Source organism: Onychostoma macrolepis, chromosome 05 (assembly GCF_012432095.1).
Source record: "Onychostoma macrolepis isolate SWU-2019 chromosome 05, ASM1243209v1, whole genome shotgun sequence".
Taxonomy (NCBI): domain Eukaryota; kingdom Metazoa; phylum Chordata; class Actinopteri; order Cypriniformes; family Cyprinidae; genus Onychostoma; species Onychostoma macrolepis.
In genome coordinates, this window is record NC_081159.1 from 13,933,406 (window position 1) to 13,959,233 (window position 25,828).

Consider the following 25,828-nt stretch of genomic DNA (forward strand, 5'->3'; position numbering starts at 1 on the left):
ATCGAGCCATCCACAGATTCTAGCAAAGTGACGTCACTTTGACAGGCTCCTCCCACCCGACTTTTGACAGACACTGCCATTTTAGCATAAGCTAAAAGCTGGAAACAGTCTGCCATTGTTTCGACGCCGGATCAGGTGTAGACAAGAATGTCTCCAAAGCGATTGAGACGCTGAAGATGCTGTTTTTTTTGTTTTTTGTTTTTTAAGAGAATACATCCTCTGATCTACCTAAATGCATTTATGTTTGCGCAAATCATTTTACACCAGACTGCTTTGTAAATGAGGGTCAATACAAAGCAGGTTTTGCTAAAAAGTTGTTCCTAAACGATGGATCGGTACCAATTGTTCGTGATCCAGCTTCATCTCCAGAAGAAGTGAGTCTAGGTCTACGGGGTTTTTTTTAATGAATCTTTGGAAATCGCCAGAAGAGAGGGGTGGGGTGAGCAGTAGCTCATTATCATGTAAAGGGACATACACTGAAATGGGTCGCTGTGAACAGAGCTGTTTTTGACAAGGTAAAATTTGTGTTGTTTTACACTGCCATTGAGAAATGTTAACCAAAAGTATGTTATAGACTTTTCCTGGAGACCCTAAATAATCATACCAACTTGTGGGAAATGGGCATCCAATGTCCCCTTTAAAAACTGAAATGTTACATTGGCAACTACACAAAAATAAAAGTTTAAGTTTAGGCAGTAAAAACTCAAATAAATCTAAAGCTAAATATAAATATAAATGTAAATATAAATATAAATGTAAATATAAATATAAGTATTGTATTGTATTTTCAATTTGGTCTTTTAGTGACTTTTAGTCTTTTAGTGACATTGCTGGTTGAAAGAAGACAGGGTATGATCAGGAAATAAATGCAAATCAGAATAGCCATTAGGCACAATAACATCCAACAATAATATTAGGTGTTTATGCTAACTTATTTCTTCCCATAATACTTTCCTTGATTTTCAGACAAAAGCATGATTCCCAGAGAAATTCTTCCCTTTCAGAGAATATTCATCTTCAATAAAAACTGAATTACTTATAGTGAAATGGAAAATACCAACCAAGTCATACAAAATCTGCCGGATTGAAGAAACAACTGGACTCACTGAAAAGACATACTGAAAGACTTTAAATTTTAGTCTCTGGTACAAAACAATTGTGTTGCAACCATCAGTTTCAAGCTTTTAAAAGACTTTCCCCTCAGTGTAGCACATCTGCATTGCAGTGCCTGCATTTCATCATGGCAAACTTCACTGATGTACGAAATAATACAGAGTGCTAACTGGGGAGGTCTAAATGGGTCAGAACTAGAATTTTCCAATCCTGACTCATCCACCATTCAACACATTGGTAAGTGTTTGGCATTCAGTCTTGCTGATTTGGACTGCTTCAACAAAAGTGGACTGGAAAGAATATTCCCAGACCTCATAAAAAGCCAATTTAACCTAATCTTTGATCTGACATACAAAATAAATCTTTTCTGTTAAAGAGATAGTCCACCCGTGTGTGTGACTTCTTTCTGTGTAACATTAAAGTATTTTTCGCTCATACAATGTAACTCAATAGGCTCAAACTGTTTGGTTGCCAAAATTATTCAAATAATTATATTTTACTTTCAACAGAAGAAAGAAGTCCTTTAGGTTTGTAACAACATGATGGTGAGTAAACTGAAACAAATTTTCATTGTTGGGTGAACTATCCCTTTAATCATCCAGAAATGTCTTGTTTGGCTCGTCACCTCTTTGATTCATGTGTCTCTCAAAAAGCAATAAACATTGCAGATGTACAATTTCACTTTCAGTGTCACTTTTGATTAATTTAATGACTCTTTGCTGAATAAAAGTAACACATTTTAGTAATAACTAACTGACACTTATAAAACAGGGGTTAAAGCAAAAAAATATATATTTTAACTGAAAATTTTTCCTCGGCCAAACCCCATTCCACAGCCATACCTGTCACACACCCAGTTTAAGAGCTGTGTTTTTCTTCTTGTAATTTGGAGCGCTTGTCCTCCTAATTTAAAAAAATAAAATAAATAAAATCAGGAGCACGTTCTAATCGATAATAAAAAATTAGCCTTCTTAATACGAGGTGACATTTGACTCAAAGTGATTTACAGGGGCATTTTCTTTTTACCTTTGTAAATGCATTTTTCTAATTTTATTAAATGTATGCAGTGTTTTCCTCTAGGATTTATTCCAGCTGTGGTGGCAGGACTATTTCCCATGGACCACGCCCCCTCCCCACCCAAGAATCACCTGCACTCAGAATCTAATTTATTTGAACTAAATAAGACAAGTAAATAATAAAATAAGAACAAATAAATTAATGACAATCAATAGTACAAACAAAAACAATAAGATACAAATTAAATTATCAGTACTTAATATTTTTCAGTTAGGTCTAACTAATCTATTCAAGTGTAAAATAACACTGGATAGTCTTCACTGTATAATGAAAGACAGCAGCAGGTTTATTTAGGCTGCTGTCTCTTTAAGACCTCATGCACAGATCTAATATGTTACACATGGCTCTGTGCTTACTTTTCTTTTTAGGAGAGCTTGTCCTCTTAATTTAAAAAAATTAGGAGCACCTTATGATCAATAATCAAAAATTCTGATAAAAAATTAGCCTTCCTAATACGAGGTGACATTTGACTCCTTAAAGTGACTTACAGGGGTATTTTCTTTTTACCTTTGCAATGGCATCATTTTCATCTATTTCAAATTCAAAAATTTATGTTTATAAGCTTTTTAAAATTTCTATTTAAAACAATATAATAAGAAGTAGAATAAGACAAATAAGTTACCAATCATATGAAATTAGTATAGGTTGTTTGCAATCACGTGATTCTGATGACGCGAAACGCAGCTGGAGGGCAGGAAGTGATTCTTCTCCATAGGAATCAGTAGCAGAAACTCAAAATTCCTGTGTTTTGCGTTGTTAGGATGCTCAAATCGGCCAAACCGAGAAACCACAAGGAGCTTTTATTGTGTACGACAATTTGTTGTTCATAAGAGGGGAAAAGTCAAGAAACTGACTGAAAAACGCAGGAAAAATGGCTTGTAAACCTGCGTCTGCGGTCGAGAGGAGCGAGTCGGATAATGCTCGTGTGTGCAAATGGTTAATATAAGATATAATATTAAAATATTAATAAAGATCTAAATAGATTGGGCATTCAGCGTGAGACAGTCAGAATTCACTCTAAACGCCACACACAGACACGATGTAAATAAGATATTATTTGCAGTTGTAAGAGCTTCATATCACGGAACATCGTGAGATTGCGTTAAATTGAAGTGAGTGACAACTTTTTAGTGATTAACGTTATATTTGAAAGCGCTATTTGCTCGCTTTCTAGGCTATAAATCGATTCAGAATTTAAATAAGTTGTTTTACTTGCTGCTAATAGGACCAACAGCCACATCCCACAAAATACACTCGGGCCAGCTCCGGTTAGATTCTCGCCTGCCGGAGACCTGCCGCACTCGGGCCAGATGCCTGTGGACTCACTGCCAGATTTCAGGCCGATGTAGGGCCAGATGCCTGTGGACTCACTGCCAGATTTCAGGCCGATGTAGGGCCAGATGCCTGTGGACTCACTGCCAGATTTCGGGCTGATGTAGGGCCAGATGCAGCGGCCGTTAGCGAGCCGACACTGCCGCATCTGAGCTGGAATCGGTGCAAAGTGCACAGCGCGCCGGACGTGGCCGTTTAGCATTGAGTGAGTTCTGACCGTCTCACGCTGAATGCGTGAGCGGTGGCGGTCCAATCTATTTATATCTTTATGTCTCCTATGAACAACAAATTGTCGTACACAATAAATGAGTGCAATTAAATTCATAGATTCATGTGGAGATTAATGTTTTAAATATACAATTTTGAATACAGAAATATTAAATGATTTAAATAACTGAAATTATATGCTAAAAGTGAAACTCAAACCGCCAGCAGGTGGCGGCAAGTCAATAATTTCTTCACTGAATCATTCATTCAATTGATTCGTTCGAACGGATGATTCATTCAGGAATGAAGCAAGTGACTGTCTTTATGAATGGTTAATCATGAATCACTGACTCAGTTCAAAAACGCACTTTCATTCATGAATGAAACAGCGCTGTTTGCTTTTAGAGATGTGCAGCGGCTCAGCTGTTACTTTATTTAGAAATGTTTTCGTTGATGATATAGACTAGAGCAAAAGCATGCAGTAGGCTACTTGTTTATTGATCTGTTGTATTAAATCAATATCACATTTGCAAACTCCCTTAATAATTATTAAAAGCTGTTACTCTCCTTATCGCGATCTGTGCACAGAAACTGAGAGTGGGCGAGTGAGTTCTCAAGACTCAAAAGCAGGTGCAAATGTGATAAATTCCGTCGGAACCTGCGGGAATGAGTAGAATGATTATTACCAGTAATAGCCGCAATCCCGCGCTGAAATTCTGCTCTGTTTTCTGATAATAACCCGACTGTGAATGATGCGAGCGGCGTTACTATGTTGTCAGTGAGAAGCTGCAGCCGTGGCGGGGATGTTTTTCGGTGTGCCGGCAGAACAACAACAACAATGCGCTACATGTTTCTTTCCCCCTCATTTTCCTCCTGTTATCCCTAATAACTAATGGAGTGAACACGGAGCAGTTTTTCCGTGAGCAGGAACAGAAAACCCGGAGTGGATCGAGAGCGGAGTGAATACAGAGCGCTTAGAGCGGAGAGAGGAACGTGCTTTCGCTCCACTCCAGGCTTTGATCACATCCCCCTCAGCAGGCTGAATACACCTCGTCTTTCCCTAATTTAAGACCTATTCGTTACACTTAAGAAATGAGTGTTTTAGAAATGTAAGCCTATTTACGGCCATTATGAAAAGTGAATCTAAGACATTAAGGACAGGCGGGAACCCTGCAATTGACGGAAATCCGTCGTAGCGACGGAGAACTTTAATCCCTGATAAAACAATAGTGTATACTAGGGATGTGCGGGTCTAGTCGACTAGTTCACTAAACGGTACAGCTCCTGCTAGTCGACACTGAAATCAATAGTCGATTACACGAGAGAGAGAAAAATTAGGCTGCCATAATTTTAACGTTACATTTAAAACATTTTAACAAGCTAAAATAAGTTTTGAAAAATAATAAATATCAAAATATATAAATATTTTTGAAAGCGTATCTGGGCGGAAACTACATTTTTACCTCAGACCTCGCATGCATTTTCTTCATGTCAGTTGCAGCGATCTTGAAATTACCACGTGAAGAACCAGCAAGGTGTGGGATTATTTTGAATTAGAAGGAAACGGAAAAGTTGTGTGTAAACTGTAATGTCAAATTGGCTTACAATAACTCTACTGGAGCGATGCGTAATCATATTCAATACAGCTGCGTTACGCCTGTTTCACACATGCTCCGTCTGCAGTGCGTATGCGGTCCATGTCCGTTAAGTATTCGGCTTTCACACAGGACGCGTTTGCAGTCCGCGCCTGATCCACAGCTGTTAACCACAAACACAACATTTATCACAACATTTATTTTGATTTCAAATCCAAACGTTGTTATCCTAATGAAAGTGCATTTTCAGCATTGTAGTGATCACATTGTAGTGTATTTTTATCACAGTACAGTTACACAATCTTTCATAGACATATTCACGTTTAAACTCAATTAATATAAACAACGTATTCAATGCATTGGGCTTCTAGATTTGTACATTAAGTTGCTCAAGCAAGTGGAGACATTTAAACACTGCATATATCCTACTTTTCACAAATATTTTAAATTAAAACTTACCACTGAAAGAAACAGTCGGCTCTCGTGCCTTTTGCATTTAAATCTTTATTACAAACAGTCCCGCGGGTCTTAAAGAACTTGTTTTTCTACCTCCACAATACACAAGTGCATATGTTGCCTTGTTTATCTAAAAGTGCACTTGTCTTTGTTTTAAACCTAGCCAAAAAGCCTGTGAAACACAGTAGACTTTAATTATATCTATTTTTGTTGTGAAATTACTACATTTCCATGTCAATCCATGTTCATTTTTACCGTGAACAAAGTGCTGTCACTTTAATTCAGCGCGTGCAGCACAGCAAGAATAGACTCTGTGCGGAAACGATGTCTGCACTGCTGCAGATGCACCGCTCCTGGAACGCACTGCCGGACCGCAACCGGGTGCAGTGTGAACGCTCTGATCAGTTAACATGGGTGCAGAAAAAAAATACGCACCGCAAACGCACTATGTGTGAAACAGGCTTTAGCTTGGAGGCTAGCCAAAGCCAGCAAATGTCAATCATGTCATACACTACAACCCGCCGCTGCGGTCCGATTTCCAGGCTCTTATCGAAACTGTCTGCTTGCTTGTAGTTATCTCTCTGCGTGCCTGTGACTTCAGTTCCTGCCGAGTGCGGTTTTTTTTTTCAAGTGCAGAATCGCCTCTAGTCCCGTCTTTCACCAGACCACGTTAACGTTAAATTCACTGAACAAATGCGCATGGTCTGAGTAAGTAAAACGAGCATTGTTTTGTTTTTAGACAATATAGCCAACATGAAGTACATTTTTAAAAACCGTTTTAATGCTATTCCTTGATAAACTTTCCTATTGTTTTTGACTTGTGTTTTAATATGTTGGCGAAAGTTATATGAAAATGAAAAATTCTGTCAGTCTATTTTCCATTTCTGCATTGCTCCAGCTGATCTGAATAAATAAGCTATGCACTGGTTTATGTTGAGTGTATCCTCTTCCTTATTTTCTGTTTAACGCCGGCCTAAAATTAAATGATGATAACGTGAGGCAAGCATACGGCATAATCGTGACCTATTTTTAGCAGATTTCATTGAGGGATTTGACAGTGTGATGTAAATATTAAGTATTTCAAGTGTATGCTGTTATACACGCAGAGTTTTTTTCTTTTTTCTTTTGCCATTTTTTGGGGGTTTCTAGCTTTTAGACTAGTCGACTACAAAACTTCCATTTAAACAACAATCAAATTAGTCGTAGCGCACATGCCTAGTTTATACACCATGGCTGTGGGAACCAGCTTTATTATGTTGGCCAATCAAATTGTACCTGATTGGCAGGGGACTCCACCCCTATTTAGATTGAGAACGCAGAAATTATTTATATAGTTCACGTTGCAAGTGTAGTTCATGCAATCTGTTAAATAAATGCAACCTGTTGAACGATTATATGGTTTCCTCTCAAGACATGGTGTCAGAATTATATGTGATACTCACGACCAAGTTCGCCCTGAAGTGAAAAGCATTCATCCAGCCTGCAACCTGGCCTGCATGGATCCAGCGGTTCTCCTGGTTCCGCATCGCAACGAAGTTGAACAAGGAAAGTACAAGTAAATTCTTTGCTATATGCAATGGGCAAGGATGCCGAAGCGATATTCGGATCGTTTACGTTTGCTGAAGCTTCACATGCAAATAATTACGAGACTGTTGTTTGCAAATTTAATGAACATTTTGTGCCCAGAAGGAATGTTATTCACGAGAGAACCTGTTTTCACCAGCGTACACAGAGACCAGGAGAGACTGTTGAGGCTTTTGTGAGATGCCTCTTATGAACTGGCCGAATACTGCGAGTTTGGTGTGAGCAAAGAGGAACAAATACAGGACAGAGTTGTCATTGGGATTGCAGATCGTGACATCTCCCAGAAGTTACAAATGGAACACGAGCTGACATTGGACAAAATGGTCCAGATCACCTGGCAGTCGGAGCTCATCAAGATGCAAAATGCGAGCGGTGGAGTGGCTGCTGAAATGAGCGCTGTACAGCACGAACGTCACAAAAGCTCAAAGTGCTTTACGGGTCCACCGAAAAAGGAAAGGGTGGTGAAAGAAAAATCGTGGACTGCACACGTTGTAATCACACACACAATGAGAATAATTGCCCTGCACAAAACAAGAAGTGTAGGAGATGCAATAAACTGGGACATTTTGCAATTGCATGTAAAACGAAGAATGTCAAAGATCTTTCAGTGTGTGATAGTGAAACTACTGATGCATTTTTCCGCGGGTCTGCTGCAGAGGACAGATGGTGTGTTACTCTGCCTATTCAGGGCAGGTCGATCAAATTCAAAACTGATACGGGGGCCGACATCACCATCATGTCACGCTCAGTGTTTGAGAGCTTACGAGAGCTTACAAGAGCACCCCCCCCCCACCCCCGCTGGTCAAAACAAGTATAAATGTGTGGAGTCCTGGGGGGAAAAGTTGCATGGGAAAATTTCTAGCAACACTGTAAAAAACAAAAAGAAGATTTTTGTCAATGATGGGCCAACAATTTGCTCAGCCGTAGCACTGCTTGTAAGATGGGCCTAGTACAGAGGTTGGATGAAATTAAAGACCAAGATGATGTCTATGGAGACATTAGGTGCATTTCCATTACAGATTTGCGCAAAACTTTGGCGATATTTTATAAATGTCGATAAAAAAGTATTGCGAAATGACAGCGTTTCCATTAACCAATGTTATGCGACTACCATAATCTTTTGTCTCTCACAATAAGTCATAGCAATGGATTTTGGTGGGATTTGACGGATTTTGGCCATATTTATTCAAAAGGAGGCGTATGCGTGTATCTTTACAGAAGCATCACAGAGAGCCACTTCAGAAACGTGCGTGGCACGGCTGGAATAAACAAGCATTGACTAGAGTGGCCACAATCAGCTTCAGTGGCTGTATCAGAGCCACACTGCACCACAGACGTGTGCAGTGTAAATTGTCTAAGCATTAATGGCAGGGAAAGCCCCTAATACTCGAAAGAGTGGCCATGTATGAAGTGTTTCTTGGAGGTTACAGTACATTGAAGAATAATCATATGACTTTTTACATACGTCATGTGACCTGTAAACGCGAAAAAAAACTAACAAAAAAAAACGTTTCCATTGCAGTTTTGCTAAATATTCCTTTTCGAATTGCCTGAAAAACCACCTCATGCGAGTGTAAAAAAAAATTTGCGACATATGGGAGTTTTTGAGAAATTGACGCCTTTCCATTAGGTGTATTTTCAATTCGCAATTTTAATTTGCACAATTTGAAGGGTAATGGAAACGCAGCTAGTGGCTTGCTTAATTGTGAACCAGTGAAAATGAGTAAACTTCTAATTGGCCACAAAGGCACTGTAGTTGTCATGGATGACTTACTTGTCTATGGCAAGGACCAAAACGAGCATGACGAAAATCTCGAGACTGTTCTGAAAACCATCAGAGAGTCGGGTCTGAAATTGAACCGTGATAAATGTCACTTCAACAAATCTGAGCTGCAGTATTTCTGATGCAACAAATGTAATGGCAATTACTGATATGCCTAGTTCCACTAATGTGACCGAGCTTAGGCAAATTCTAGGAATGATCAATTATTTAGGCAAATTTGTGCCAGGGCTTTCAACAAAGCTTCAACCAGTTACAGCTCTGCTGAAAAGGGATGCAGTCTAGATTTGGACAGAGGTCCATGAGCAGGCACTGGACAAAGTAAAACGCATGTTGGCCACAACTCCTGCCCTTGCATATTATGATCCTGAGAAACTCACAATGGTTAGCGCTGATGCAAGGAGTTTTGGGTTAGGAGCTGCCTTGCTATAAGTCCATTCCAGAACTTTGAAGCAGAGCGCAGATTAGAGCCCAACCGATTTATCGGCCAATACGAGCCCGTCACATTTATCGGTATCAGCGAATATGCCGCCGATATGACCTTTTTTTTTTCTTACAGAACATATCCCGAGTAAGCGATGAGCACTGCCATTATGCAGATGAAATGCTTATAAATGGTGTAATTACTTAGTTTGTCCAGCAGAGCGCGCTCCATTGTTTGCTACTGGCGACCCAGGTCACTGATGCGGGGATGAGCTCAAACTTCACGCGAGTCCTCTGATCCAAATTACCCACCCGCACCTATATTTGATCCTCATATTACAATGATTCTGATTCTTAGTTTTGCATGATGATTAGGGTTTGCGACGATACACATACCTCCCGATTTGATACTATCACTATTTTGATTCTACAAGTATTGCGATTCGATATTACTGTGTTGTGATTTTTGTTTTTAACTCTAGACCATGGGAAAAGGTGAATGACACACAATGTACAGACTGTCACAATTTTTAAAAAAAACACATCTTAGCAGTCACTATTGTGATTCGATATTACAATTTATTGTGATTTTTGTTTGCTTATTAAAGACTACACAGTGAAAAATAGTTGATTATACCCTTAAAAGAGACTGTATAGGAGTCATTTTAACAAAAACAATGCATCACATCTTTCTAAACTTTTATTTCAGGAGCATACACATACAGTGTATATTTAAAATTCCTTGAACCAAGAAACTTTCAAGTAACAAAACCCTGAACTTGCACATGAATATAATTAAATCAAATTCAGTCCGTCAAAACCAGTTTAGTTTAATTATGTTTTCCTGGAAGTTGGGATTCAAAATGTGAAGGTGCAGAAAGAATTCTGGAAGAGACTTGATCCTCTGCCTTGATCATGGTTTTGCTTTCTCGCACTGGCTTGAAACGTATGACGTCATCTGCGCACGCAGAACGATCGTTGTATGACAAAGCACCGCGAGAGCTACAGAGAACAGACGGCTCCCTCTGATCTATATATAATGACGTCTTCTCATGCTTTCGAAATGCTCTAGCGGTACTTTGATGTCATACGCTGATTGTCTGCACGGTGCTGCTCCAAGTCGAACACACCATTTTGCCCTAACTACTCACCACCTCTTAGGAAAAATTAAATAATGAAATTAAAATCGATTCTGATGTAAACTAATCGATTTTTAAATCGTTTTAAAAAGAATCACGATAGTTAGGTGAATCGATTTTTTCCTCCCATCCCTAATGACGATACGATGAATGGATGGTTCATTTTCAACAGCAGGTGTTAGATTTGTTCTGCGCATCACTGCACGCGTTTGCGGTGCACTGGAGCGGATCACGTCCACTCTGTCAATGCTTGTGTTTATACCAGCCGCGCCACGGTCCACGGTCCAGAACTCATGCTATGAGTTAAAACTATGCGTTTTAAAACGAACATGTTCTAGTGTAAAGATGTGTAAACTGAAGACTATTTGAGCTTTATTAAAACTATTAGCACTAATTTATTGTGTTGGTTACATTTTGTTCCTTTGTGCAGTGGCTCAGGAGATGAGTCTTGAAGTCTGTATAAACATAAAAAAAAAAAAATAAAACCTTTTTTTTCTTTTTTAGATAATGTAATCTTGTTAAAACTGATTTCATAAAATTGGTATCAAAAAAAGTATCGTTCAGGAACCGGTATCGAAGTCAAGGTATCGGTATCGAAAATTTTTGAACGATACCCAGCCCTATGTGGCGGACACATATTCTCAGAAACCTCTGTGGTCACATCTAAAGAGGTGTCACAATCCAAGCTAGATGCAATTAGGGTGGCCACAGAGGAAGATGCAGATCTCCAGGCAGAGATAAGCTTTCTCAGTACGGGTTGGCCAAAGCATATACCCTTCCTGCTGAGTCACTATCATACAGCCAGGGCTTCCTTGTCTTTTGTCAATGGGCTGCTCTTGTACAAGGACAGAATAGTCATTCCTGAGTCAATGAGGGAGGAGGTGTTAAGCCAAATTCATAAAGGGCATCAGGGGCTCAACATGTGTCGTCAGAGGGCAAAGATGTCAGTTTGGTGGCCAGGAATAGGCAATGACATTAAAAGCATTGCATGAACTAATGCAAGATTGCAGCAGATTTACGTGAGTTGGATGGTAAAACCTGCTTAACAGTTGTAGACTACTACTCACGTGACATCGAAATAGCTCACTTGCAGACACCCTCCAGCTTCCATGTTATCAGCAGACTGAAGTGCATGTTTGTGAGATGTGGTATTCCCAGGGAGCTTGTATTTGACAATGGCCCACAGTTTGCCTCAGCCGAATTCAGGCAGTTCTGTACAGACTATGATTTCCACCACACAACCTAAAGTCCTCATTTTCCAGTCTGCTCATTTTCCAGTCCTCATTTTTCAGCCAATGGAGCTGCAGAGAGAGCAGTTCAAACTACGAAACAGATTCTACGCCAACCTGATCCTAATCTGGCATTGATGTGCTATCGTGCAACACCTGTAGCTGCAACTGAACTGAGCCCTGCCTAGCCAATGACTGGTCAGCAGATTAGAACCAACCTGCCAATGCTTGAGGGAAAATACCAACCTCAACCCTAGGATTGTAAAGCAGTGGAGAGGAAGGATAAAGCCGCAAAGGGGTCTTACAAGTTCTTCTATGACCGGAGACACTCTGCTCGTGCATTGCCTGAATTACATCCTGGCGAGAAGGTCCTTCTTAAGCTGAACAGTGAGAGACACTGGAAAACGCCAGCCGTTGTGCTGAACAAAACATCAGAACCAAGATCATACATGGTGCAAACTCAAAATGGAGCTGTTCTGCACAGAAACAGGAAACATTTGCAAGCAATGCCATTGCAACCAGATGCTACAACTTGTGCTGAACCTCAGGGAGAAAAAGAACCAGCTCTTCCTGAGACTGGGACTGAACATTTAAATACTCATGCAGTTCCCCCAGCTGCACCTTTACTGGACACTAAACCACCAGTTGTGACTTCCAGTGGAAGAGTTGTGAAAACACGAAAACATTACCTGGACTGAAAATGACTGTCTCAGTTTACACAGGTGGATTTGAGTTTGAGTTAACTGTTGTAATTGAAAAAAAGTGTGTAATTGAAAGATAGATAGAAAAAAAGAACAGTAACATTACATTATGTTGCACTTTCATTTGTTTAATCTGTTTAGAAGGAAACAAATGGGAATGTGTATTATAACATGGTTAATTTGTTTTGTGTTAAAAGGAAAACAATACGTTCTTTTCAAAAGAGGGGAGATGTGGGAACCAGCTTTATTACGATGGCCAATCATATTGTACCCGATTGGCAAGGGACTCCACCCCTATTTAGATTGAGAACGCAGAAATGATTTATGCAGTTCACGCAATCTGTTAAATAAATGCAACCTGTTGAACGATTGTATGGTTTCCTCTCATGACAAAGGCAAGCTGTCTAACCAAAACACGTGGTGCTTCTCACTGTTCTAATTCTTGTGTTTTCCAAACATAGTCCTGGAACTCCCCCAATCTGGAGTGAACATGGAATGAACTATCTGTGTCAAATAAAGGACACATAGGCTACACACTGTGCAATTTTAGAGGTGCTCCAGGACCTGGTTTAGTAAACACTTCCTTGTCATCTTGCAGCTCAGCCAGCCTGTGACCTGGAAATTGACACTTTAGTCATCTAAATGCAGCTATACGCACGCCAGATATGCAGAGTCATCAGTAACTGACTTTAAAGTGATGCTTCAGTGAATCTTATAAACGTGTCTTGCTTTGATTTCTTCATCTTCACGTCATTCTAGCATCCTTTTCTTAAGAGGCTAATGTCAAAGAATGCACAACGGCTGAACTGAGAAAAAACAAAGGCATTCAATTTACACAAGAAACAAGACGACAAAACAACAGTAAAAAATAAATTAATAAATAATAATAATAATAATAAAAACACTTCACAATAAACGTCTACATGATAAAACAGATACACTAACCAGTAGTGAACAATGAAAAACTGGAATGTTATTTTGAAGAAAAAAAAAAAAAAAAGTTAAACCTGCTTGTTTTGTGGCTTTTAGTCCATGTGTGTCAGTGATGTAGTAGTACACTCCTAAAAGTTGCCAACATTTACTTTAAAATGAGCAGAAAATGGGCCGAAATATTTGACAAAAAATATTGGTAATTATATTTAACAAGTCTTTAGCTTTAGACCCTTACTGTATAACGGACTGCAAACAATCTGTTTTAGGTTATAGTTAATGAAATGGCACCACCAAGTGGTTCCCATATAGGAAGTATTTGAGGTCCATTTATACAAATTTTGAATCAATCACAGTGCAACACTGGGACTGGCATTAGATATTATGCCTATATTATTTTAATTGGTTTATACTGTGACTAAGTCCAGATTTAAGCTTTAACGATGCTATAAATATTAACATTACACTTACAAGACTCTCTTTTTAATACACGTCTGTTTGCAGATTCTACGAGAATATCATCCAAAGAATTATTTCAAGGGATAGTTCACCCGAAAAATTTAAATCTGATATAATTTACTGTCATTATTTACACAAATGAAAATATTTTCTTGTATCTTGTGATTTTTTTTTTTTTTTAAATCACACAATAGACGTCTATATCCCAATTCAGACAGTAATTGTTCCTCATATGGATGTCTGTAAAAAATAAATTTACATATCACCTCAGTGATAAGACTCATGGATTCGGATGGCGATTTATTCACCGTGGAAGAGCGAGTTCTGTGATCCTACGAACCCGGGGACGCGCTGCTCCCGTGGCCAGACACATGATTGACTACTGTAAATAAAATGAATTTTACTTAAATGTATTCTTATTATTGTGTAAAATGTATTTAAAATATATTTATTATTATGGTCAAATGTATTCATATTATTCCAAGCATATTTTATAATATATAATCTTATTTATTATTTGGTTATTTAAATCTCCTGTTTAAAAATAGACGCGCTATAGTTGTATATAATTATACGCAAAATAGTTATGTTTATAGTGATGTTTGAGAGAGCTCAAAATGGTTTAAACACTGAATTTTGAATAAATTTCTTCTCGTAAACTCGATGTGAATTCGGACGGCAATTAAATTACCAACTACCCCTGTAAATGGTGAAAATCACTTACATCCCCATGAACAACAATTACCGTGCAAATAGGGCCTATGACACCTAAACCTGTTTGGTTACCAACATATAAGAAGTTTGGAATATCATGAGAGCAAGTAAATCATGAGGAAATTTTCATTTTTGGGTGAACTGCCCCTTTAAGTCAATGTTGAAACCCTGACAATATCAACTGTACTAACCTTTTAGTGTTGTTGGGCATTGATGCAGCTCATTTCATAACATTCCTGTTCCTGATATCAACAAACATACTGGCATAACCAACCGGAAATATACTGTCTAATTACTGCTTTGTGTTTTTGAACAATCTGAGCCAAGCATTCTCAGAGCCTTCTCAGCAAGCCTAATGAATGCAAACATTGTTGCTGTCAGTCAAACTATCAGCACAAAGGCCACCTGAAATGGAACAAACGGGCAGTTAACACATCTCATTTGTATTCTGTACAGGAAAACTGTGCTCCTAATAACAGTGAACAAAGGTTTACCATCTCATGAACACTAGGAAAAAAAATAAGCAGTAGAGTTCTGTCACTAAATGTTTTGTGTAAATAAGTGCATGTCAGACTGACATCAGAACTGAGCAAACACACATGCAGTTGCATGTGCAAACGCACATATCCACATGCAAAACTGGCAATGAAAGAGGGTAGGGTGTTTAGAGTGAGGGGCCTGATAATCGATTGCCACGTGCCACAATTGTAGACCAGGACTAAAATAGAAAGCATGTGATTTTCCCCTCCATTGCAGTCTCAATAAAGGTTCTATAGAACACTAATGAGACGCAATAAAACCTTCACCCTCACAAGCACACACACACACCATATCCACACACCTGGGGCAGTTGTATAAACTTAGCCACCCTGTTAAGACGGTGTCTTAAGAACTAGTTTAACCAACTAGCAGTTGCCAAGGGTAATCAGTCTTACTTTTCCAATACAAGTAAGACCAATCTACCTTTTCATAACTGAATTTAAAAGTTATGACCAGTCTTGAAGAAAAAAAAAATTAGACGACTAACTTTTTAAGACTAGTCTAAACAGTTTATGCAACTGGCCCCTGATGCTTTCAAATTCTTATTGTGCTGACTGCCCTGAAAATGTAAGATCTATAATAAACCTGTATGAATTTTTTTTCTTCTGCTGAACACAACAGAAGATATTTTTAAGAACGTGGGTAACCAAACGGTTTCATGTCCCCACTTATTCCATAGTAGGGCTGCAGCTAACGATTATTTTTATTGTCAACTAATCTGTCGTTTATTTTTTTAGATTAGTCAACTAATCTATAGATTATTTTTCAATTAATCTATTTATTTTCTTATCAGTTGATGAATTCTTTAAACTATCAGTAAATAATAACAGTAAATTCTGCTATTAATCTTTTAATATTTTATTCAAACGTTTTCTCAATTAATACTTTACAAAAAATTATAATAACAACAAAAGAAAGAAAGAAAGAAAATCAACAAGAAAAAAATAAGAAAAGAGAAAGAAAGAAATAATAACAATAAATAATTAAAATAAAAAATTTAATAAATAAGAAGAAAAGAGAACGAAATATTATAACAATGAATAATTAATAAAAAAAGAAAAAGCAAGGAAGCAAGAAAGAAAGAAAGAAATACAGGGAAGTGATACAATACAATCAATAGAAATGCACATTACGGCTGCATTCAGTTACTGTTCGGGAATGACAGCAGTTGCTTACAGGTGAGAGACTTGAAATGTTTTATTTATTCAGCAGATTAAAACATCTGCTTGAATGAACAGCTGAAGTCACAACCGCATTCAGGACACTAGAGCGACAGAATCAAAAATGGAGTCACAACACCAGGAAGTTTTATCAGCCCTATTCCATAGTATTTTTTTCCATACTATGAAAGTCAAGAAGGACCAGCAACAGTTTGGTTACCACCATTCATTTCTTTTACATGAGTTCAGAACACACCTCCTTGATTACATATGATGGTGACGCAGAACAATGGCATGTTGAGGGGAAATGGTGACGTCACAATTCTTCCGATTACAAATCCAGGCATTTCAGAATGGTAGAACAGAATAATACATATTTAAACTGGGGAGTTGGTGGCAAAAATGATTCTCTATTTCATGACCCCTTTAAATACTTTTTAAAAAAAACATTATTATTTTTTTTTATTACCGAATCAGAACTTTTGAACGGTAGGGCATTAAAACCAACTGATAGGATATTTAATATTATCTGCAATATACAATTTATGTGAGGGTGTGACCATCCTCACCAAAGCAGATCATCATGTACCATCACTGCTGCCAGGTATTACATAAATATTCCTGTGCCCACATCCTTTCATGTTATTAACATGAAGCTTAAAAGACATAATCCAACAGAAATGTCTTTATTTTCTACAAATTAAACAAAACAGAACAATACAGCACATCTCAATAGTAGGTAACTTAAACTGGAAGACTAGATAAATGCTGAAAGACCTCAAGTCATAACAAAGAACATTTTAGAATAGGACTAAAGTTTTGGGTTTTTCTACCATATAAGGTTCCTCTGTGACTTCTAATAGAAAAGCACAAAAGTTAACCTGAGGAGTTAACTGCCGAAAACACCTGCCACACTACTCCTTGGGGATGAACACACTTATATTCACCACATTTTAATCATTTTTAAACCGCAACCAGCTCATGAAAGCTGTCGAACATTACTCTGTGACCATACAAATATATCTACATGTGAAAACTCCTATAGTGTTCGCATTGCGTATATTGTTGACTATGGACACCTGTAGCTTCAGATAGCCTGCTGCATTATTACACAACATAATTCCTCCAAAATAAGTTTGGACAAACATCTAAATAAATAATGTCAAAGAAAAGTCACGTGCATAAAATGTACGGAGACATTTGTTCGGCTTACCGTGTAAAAGCCAATCCTACACAGGGCTATTGAGAGCTGAATGTGTTCTGACATCGTCCCCAGCAACAGCGTTACCCCAGACAACAAACAAGCCGAGCCAGAGTAACTGGATGAGGACAGGAGGAGGGCGGCTTTGAAGAGGGAACACAGAAAGACACTATACGAAGACAGAGAATCAATGGTTCTTCCTCAAATAAAAGGAGGGAGAAAAAAGGAAACAGTTCTGTTCATTCTCCATTCATAAATAAACAAGAGCTAGAGGTGGGTAAATACTCAAGAAGAGAGAGAGAGAGAGAGAGAGAGAGAGAACAACTAAAGGGCATTAGTAGAGCGCAGTCTCAAGAGATTATCGGCTCAGTGACTCGTACTGCAAAATAAAACTGCTAATTGGATTAGTTACTTTTACACACCTACACACAATAAATTATATTGAATAATTGTAAAAAAAAAAAAAAAAAAAATTGAAGACTGTTAGTAATGCACTTAAACTTGACTGAAATAATCACATTATATGTTCAGATGAGCTACAGCATATATTAATGTTAAATGTGTTATCTGTTCTCTCTTCCCTTTATTAACAAAGAAAGCGCTGATGATCATGAGGACGATAATAGTGATAATTATGAATTCGTCGGTGAGATAAAAAGAGAGTTAGAAAAGTACAAGTTGAAAGCAAATTAACAAAGCATGCTGCTGGTGTGTCTAAATAATGCAGCAGTTTATTAAGGTCTCAAATGTTCACCATTATGTGAACATACATTTGATTTTAGCCTTTTCATTCAAATAAAAATGTAATTATGGTATCTATTTGACCTCTATACCAGAATCAGACCATAAAGAAATGAATACTTTTTTTTTTTTTTTTAATTGATCAAAAGAGGCAATAAAAACATTTTATACGGTAACATTACAAACATTTCTATTTTAAATAAACGCTATTCATATGAATTTTGGATTCAAACAAACCTGAAAAAAGTTTTATGGTTTCCACAAAAATAATAATCAGAATAAGTTTTTTCAACTTTTTCTTATTATCAAGTCAGCATATTAGAATGATTGAATGAACTTTGGATAAGGCAAAAAAATACTTCTTTCATAAACAACCCCAAGCGGTAATGTACACTCCCAAACAAGCATACAAATCCAAAGACCAAAAACATAAGCAAACTGTAACCCAGGCCTGTGTAACTCATGTGTTCAGCCAGTCTGAAATTTTCAGTGGCCCTTTGTTACCAATTAACTATGACAAAACAAATGTCAAGGCAGCTTCTATATGCACTCATAATAAACATCCACAAGGTGGCAGCATTGATTTATCATTCATATCTGTCTGTAAACTATCAGTTCACAGAACAAAAACTATGGTATTCTCTTTGTCAACATGCCAAAATCATATGCAAAATATTTTTAACCTTTAAATATCATTTTCTCCTTAAAAATAATACCAATATCCTTTAAAGTCCATGTCTAATTTAATATATTTTAAAATGCAATGTATTCCTGTGTCAGCAAAGCTGAATTTTCTACAGCCATTACTCCAGTCTTCAGTGTCACACGATCCTTCAGAAATCATTCGATATGCTGCTCAAGAAACATTTATTATTTGTATTATTATAATAATGCTGAAAACCGTTTTGTTGCTTAACATTTTTGTCAAAACTATGATACATTTAGTAACATTATAATGCATTACTGTCACTTTTGATCAGTTCTTTGTGTCCTTGCTGTATAAAAATGTCAAAAAAAAATAATAAAAATTATGTGTCATGCTTGTTAAGTACAAGCTTTCTACACAGTAATATAATATGAAGATATCAGTTCTCTTTGCCTGCTCTAAAAATGGACCGCCCCATCCCTTGCGCAGAAACCTAAGCAGAGGACTGTCTTTTAATAGCTTTGGTTGGTCCTACTGGCATTGCACTACTTCACATTCACTACACAAAAAGCCAAGGGAACCTCTGCGCCCATTGTCATGGCAGGAGAGGGGATCACTATTTCCCACTGGATAGCAAGCCCTGTGCGCTACCAGGAGCACTTCAAAACCAGGAATCTCGCTGAATGCACTGAAGATCATCGACTGTTTGCCCTGCCAGGACCTGAATGTCTGCCAGTTAAAATGGACACTGAGGGGGGTCAAGCAGACAGTGAGGACGAGGATTCAGGAGAACCATTATTTCAAGTCCTGCTGGACGTGACTCAGTTTAAACCAGAAGACATCCTCATACAGGTCTTTGAAGGGTGGCTGCTTATTAGAGGTCGGCATGGGGTGAGGATGGACGAGCATGGGTTTGTGTCACGAAGTTTCACCAGACAGTATCAGCTGCCTGACCGTCAGCTCCAGGCGGGGGACCTCAAAGCCGTGCTGTGCCATGATGGGATACTAGTGGTAGAGACCAAGGACCGATGGTGGCCAGCGTGTGATTAGGAAAACAGTGACTTAACACCATTCATCATGTTAGTTGAACATTGTTGTTGTGATCAGTTAGCCGGTACAGCATTCACATTCTTTGCTGTTGTTTGACAATTTCGCTTTGTTTTGGGTGTCCCCAGAGGTTTAACAATCAGCTTGATTGCCTGCATAATGCTTAGTCGAAAAAAAAATTATTTTCCAAAAAGTAAAAAAGACTCTTATCTGTTCATATTTCTATATATGTATATGTGTGTATATATATATATATATATATATATATATATATATATATATATCCTAAAGTAATTAAAAAACAGCATCAAGTACATAATTCCCTTGCAGGAATGTGATTAAACTTTATGATTACATTTCATTATGTCATTCTGCAAGCATGTTTATCAGCATGCCAATACCATAATGCAGCGATACTGTAAGTTTAAGAATTGTTTGACAAACCTGTTTAGTACAAAAAGTAAACATGCTGGCTGGCCTCATAATGCTGTTAAAAAAAACATAGAAACTTATTCTTTAATTAAAGAAGTTTTAATGTTTCTTGTGTCATACTGCACTTTAATCGCACATATATAAAAGATGACAAAATGTCTTAAAAAAATAAAAAATTTGCTCATATAAAAGAGATTCGCCTACATAGTGATGTCTGAATCGTGAACTATTTCTTCTTTTGAATTGGATCTTTTAATGAATCAGTTGAAGCAAGGGCGTAATTTTGGTTTGAACATTGGGGGGTTGAAGTGTGAGTTGTTTTAGTAGAGTCCCAGGTCATGCTCACTCATAAGGTTTATTTATTTGTTTGTTTGCTTATATATTTATTTTTGTGAAAAGGTCTTTGGTGCTATCATCTATGTAAAGTTGGTGCAATAAAGTAACATCATAGTTAACAATTACTTGTTTAGACAGGATATATATGTAATGTATTTTATATTATTTTATGTTCTAATTCAACACGCCATGGGAAGTCAATCTAACTTAACATTTCCTTATACTGATATTGTTTATTTCTTACTCCTTAACATTTCATTACACTATTAATAATTTAATATATGCAATCTTTTGGAATAGCCCATTTGAAGAGCATGTACCATAGTTCTTAACTGTAGAATTTGTTATGAGACATTACACTGAAAAAAATTATACTTTTTTTTTTAAGGTAAGAGGTTGCAAACTATTTATTTTAGATACATTTAATTAAAAAAAAATGTTGAAAGTTAGTCAGCTAAATTTGTTTATTTAAATGTAGCTCAAATAAATTGATTGCAACCACTTACCTTAAAAAAAAATTAATTCAATGAATAATTTTTTTTCAGTGTACCAGGCCAATAATGACTTCTTTTTTTTTTTTTAATTAATCAATATAGCATTTGTTTTGAAGAAACAACCACCAGCACATTTAGAACCAATAGCTACAACATGCCACAGTTGCAATGTAAGTCTATAGTAGGGATGCACCGATACCACTTTTTCCAGTACTCGCCCAATACCGATACTTTTATTTTTGGTACTTGTCTATACAGAGTACCGATAACGATATTTTCATTGCCTTTGTAAATTTTTTAAATATTGGGTACAGAAACCAAAAGAGTATGTATAATGTTAGTTGGTTAACGTAATTTATCAAATAGATACAGTCAAACCAAAATTTATTCAGACACCTTCAAAATTTCTCACATTATCACAGTTTATTCGCTATAGTTTATGGTAGTAAAATATGACAAGAACTCAAGAGTTAAACTGTGTCAGAACAAATTTAGCTCGATAATATCAGATAACTTTGATAGAAAGGTATGTGATGGATTACAATCAAACAAAATTATTCAGACAGCTCTTAGTATGACAATATTTACACAACTATCAATACTTTGTCAGGCAACCCTTATCCTTAATGACAGCCTGTAGTCTCCTGGGCATGCTGTCAACCAGGTTCATGCAAACCTGAACTTCAGTTTTTTTCCCAGACTCGGTCTGAATCATTTTTGGTTCCAAATTTGTATCAATTTTATTGGTAGTCCACTGTATGAAGAATTTTTTTTATAAATCTCCTAACTGTGATATTTTCAGAAATAGAAGTCGCTTTTTTCTTTGCTTTTCTTTCTAATGCAGAAACACTCATGAAGCAAGCAAAACATGCACAACGCGCGCACGTATTTGTACTGGTGCAGAATGAGAGGGACAGTAAAGCCTAGCGCATTTCACACAGGCTGCTAGTTTCACTTTCTCCAGAAAGTCGTGTATGCTTAAGGTTAAAAAATAAATTATTTATTTTATAGTGAATTCCCCTATAAATTGACTTATATTTACGATTCAGTTTTAATCCAAGTGATGCATGCTATGTGAGCGAATATCAATAAAGATCACAGAAGTGCGCGCGCCTCTCTCTCTCTCTCCCTCCCTCCCTCCCTACCGTTAAGTAACTTGTGCATTGTTTTGCTTACTTGTTTTTGACATAACCGACCGAACTACAAACGTTCCAGTGATGTCTGTGAGAAAAGTATATTCACTCGACAAGCTCAATCCACTCAGCGCTTTGCTTTTCAGTTCACGCACATCAGCTATAAAGGCATTAATACTGAATGTTTAACATTATTCATTGCATACATCTGCTTCGTAGACATCCTTAATCTCTAATAACTCCATTCTGCTGCATGTTGTCCTGTTTCTTTTTCTGAATATGGCACTTATCACATGCTTGGTATCGCCGCTTGGTATCGGGGCATTTTAACGAGTACGAGTACGAGTACAGGAGCTCAGTATCGGGCCTGATACCAGTATCGGTATCGGTGCATCCCTAGTCTATAGGGAAAAATCTATTCCCTTAATATTATCTAATATGAATTCTACAAGTTAGACTAAATTTTACACAATAAATAAGACAATAAAACGTGATCAATTCTAGTAAAGGTGGTCATGAGTAGTTTAAAAAGATTTTAATATAATGTATGTATATATGTTTAATATATGGTTCAAGACTGTTTTCTCCTCTTTTCATCAGTCTTTTTAGTTAATTGCCTTTTTAGATACTGTTCGACTTTCTCCATAGCATTTTAAAGTGGCTGTTTCTCTAAATAATTCAAACAGATCACATATTTGAACATCAGCTTCGCGATAGGAATGGTTCGCGCAAATCTTATCACACTTCTCATACCTGCAAACTCACAAGAGGTCAAAAAGGTGACGTAGTTCGGAATATAAACCTTGTAGGGGGGTCTGGGGGCAACCCTCTCCAACCCCTGACGCAAATTTTGGAGAATTTAACACGTAAATGAAGCGTTCTGGTGCACTCTGACAAAAAAATAAAGGAAAAAGACAACATATGCTTCAAGTAAAAAAGCACATTTATACCTCCATATTAGGGCTGGGCGGTATATCGAGTTTGTACGATATATCGATATATTCTTTATAAGCGATACGGTATGAGGCAATACCGTTTATATCGATATACAGTAGTTTGAGACGAGCGCATCTGAAAAATAAAGCAGATGACACAGACTCAGCTGCTGCGGAGAAAGTGCATAATCCAATTTGTTCTAAACATATGACAAGCTTTATATCAAGGGCTATAAAAAGAAACTCGCAAGATATAGTATAGTTTCTCTGACAGAAAGGCTGCGTCTGCCGCTGACAGAGACTCTACATGAGCTGTTTAATGTGTTTGAGATGTGCTGTTTTCCTTAATGCATAACTTACATTTTAAAGGTATATTCTCCATCTTTAAATGTGAGAAAGTCGTGGAAATATTTCCATTTTGCTGTCAGGAGTGCACGAGCCTTCTTCTTTGCTAATCTCTGCTAAACTTCACAGACTTCAGTGAACGAGCACCACCATGCGCATGCACGCCAAACAGACAGCGCAATGAAATAGGTGCGCAATAATTCTGACTAAAATATATATTTCGCTGAAATATTTGTAGTCAATGCGGAGATGTGTTGATGTGTGTGCGGCGCGCGTCTGAGTGAAAGACTGCAGTTTCCGAAGTGAGGAGGGAATATTACTGAATTTATTAGTTTTCTGTTTCAGGTATGATTCTGTGTGTCCATCAGTTTACACTGTAATGACGCTTGCAAACTCGCGCTGTGCCGCGAATCGGTCTGTTTTAAAATTAAAAGAAGGAAAACAGAAGTTTTCTCAAGCTGAGAGATAAGCAGATGTATGTGTGTGAGAAAATATCATATATGGTGTTTAAAAATAAATGACAGCGGATGATAAGAGCTCTGTTTTTATTTAAGCTCCAATAGAGGAGAGGCAGGTTCGGAACATTCTCTTGCTGTTTACTGTTGCTGTCAGGAACTATTTTTTAGCGGAAGGACAGCATTTAATGAACTTGCTTCAAAAAGTAACATTTCAATACATACATTTTGGGTTTTAATATTTTTATTGTGTGGTAACCGTTTTATAAAAGCAATAAGGTACTCGAGGCCTTGCTGTATCGTGAATAAATCACGGCTGAAGGGGTTGCAGGCACTCCGCTTTGCGTCGTGCCTAACAACGCCCTTCAGCCGTGATTTATTCACGATACAGCATGGCCTCTCGTACCTTATTGCTTACATATACCATATATCGCAAATCGGCCAAAAAATATCGAGATTTGAGCTGTGCGATTTGGGGAAAATATCTAATTGCGATTTTTTTGACAGATATTGCAATTGCGATTTGATTTGCGATTTTAATTTTGCAAAGTCAAGCTTCAGCTCAATATTGTCAGTAGTGTGCAGCACAGTATGGGTATTGTTCTTTGCTGAAAAAAACAATAGAAACCATCACAGAAATTCTTATGGTTTCCATTAAAACCATTACAAAATTCCTTTTTGTAGTGTGTTTTTGGCATTGTTGCAATAGGAATTACTGTTGCTCTACTGGTTCCCATCTGCCAGATTACATCCCACCAATAGAATCCATCAAATGCCAGTAGACACCATTATATTCAAACCAATACAATTCCCATTATAACCCTTTATAATTATAACCCATTACATTTTCTATTGTGTTTTGGGAGGGGTTCTATAGTTTTTTTCAGCAGGGAAGATTATAATGGTATTACTACTTTTACAGAATTTACTTAATTACTGAATTTCACCAGAAAGATTTGTTTATTTTGTGTAAATAAAGAACTGTATTACTTTAGTCAATTATTCAAGTATTACATAGGTTACATAGGCTGATTTATTCATTTTTAAGTATTTGGGATTTTAAGAACAAGTGGAAAATGTGCTGAATGTTTCATTTCATCCAAGTGAAATTAGCAAAGCAGTTAGACTGAATTTACATTTGTTTCAAACGCGGAGCCAGGCGCGAGTTGACACCGGTTGCGCGCATGCGTCAAGCCTCGTCCATACTGCCAGATGCGCTCGTGCTGAGTGTGATTACATAGAATTCATATTACATAAAAATATTTCATATTACATAAAATTTTCTTTAGTATTACTTTGCCTGACTTTACTTTGCCTATCTGACCTTGTAGATGCCATAATCCCACTCGCGCGCACTTTCTGTTTTCTGTTTTTTTTTTTTTTTTTGCCACTCAAGGCTGGCAGTCATACATTTGCGTTTGATCTGGAACAGAGAATATTGCGTCCACATTGCAGGCTTTGCGATTAGTAAAATCGCAACATCTCAAATCGCGATTGCGGTTCGATTAATCGCACAGCCCTAATCGAGATATGAATTTTTGCCCATATTGCCCAGCCCTACGCCATATAACTCCATCTTTTCACTGCAGAGGAAACAGAAGATGCATCTGAAGTGGCATTAGAT

The 25,828-nt window shown here is 37.4% G+C and overlaps 2 protein-coding genes across 14 annotated transcripts in view; one reads left to right on the top strand and one right to left on the bottom strand.

Annotated features, from left to right (window-relative positions):
* Positions 1-25,828, bottom strand: part of arl15a (ADP-ribosylation factor-like 15a) — a 148,515-nt gene that overhangs the window by 121,239 nt on the left and 1,448 nt on the right. For 3 of the 13 annotated variants that reach the window (XM_058775806.1, XM_058775821.1, XM_058775809.1), the window contains one exon: positions 17,653-17,783. The exons of 9 other annotated variants lie outside the window; for them this stretch is intronic. In XM_058775806.1, coding sequence (XP_058631789.1) covers positions 17,653-17,783 — 131 coding nt within the window. Of the gene's footprint in view, positions 1-17,652; positions 17,810-25,828 lie in introns of all 13 variants that reach the window. One more of the 13 variants, XM_058775808.1, reaches the window with a different exon arrangement.
* Positions 19,480-20,834, top strand: hspb3 (heat shock protein, alpha-crystallin-related, b3). The gene has a single exon (XM_058775823.1). It carries the CDS (start codon positions 19,625-19,627, stop codon positions 20,075-20,077), a length of 453 nt encoding a protein of 150 aa, XP_058631806.1. The 5' UTR covers positions 19,480-19,624; the 3' UTR covers positions 20,078-20,834.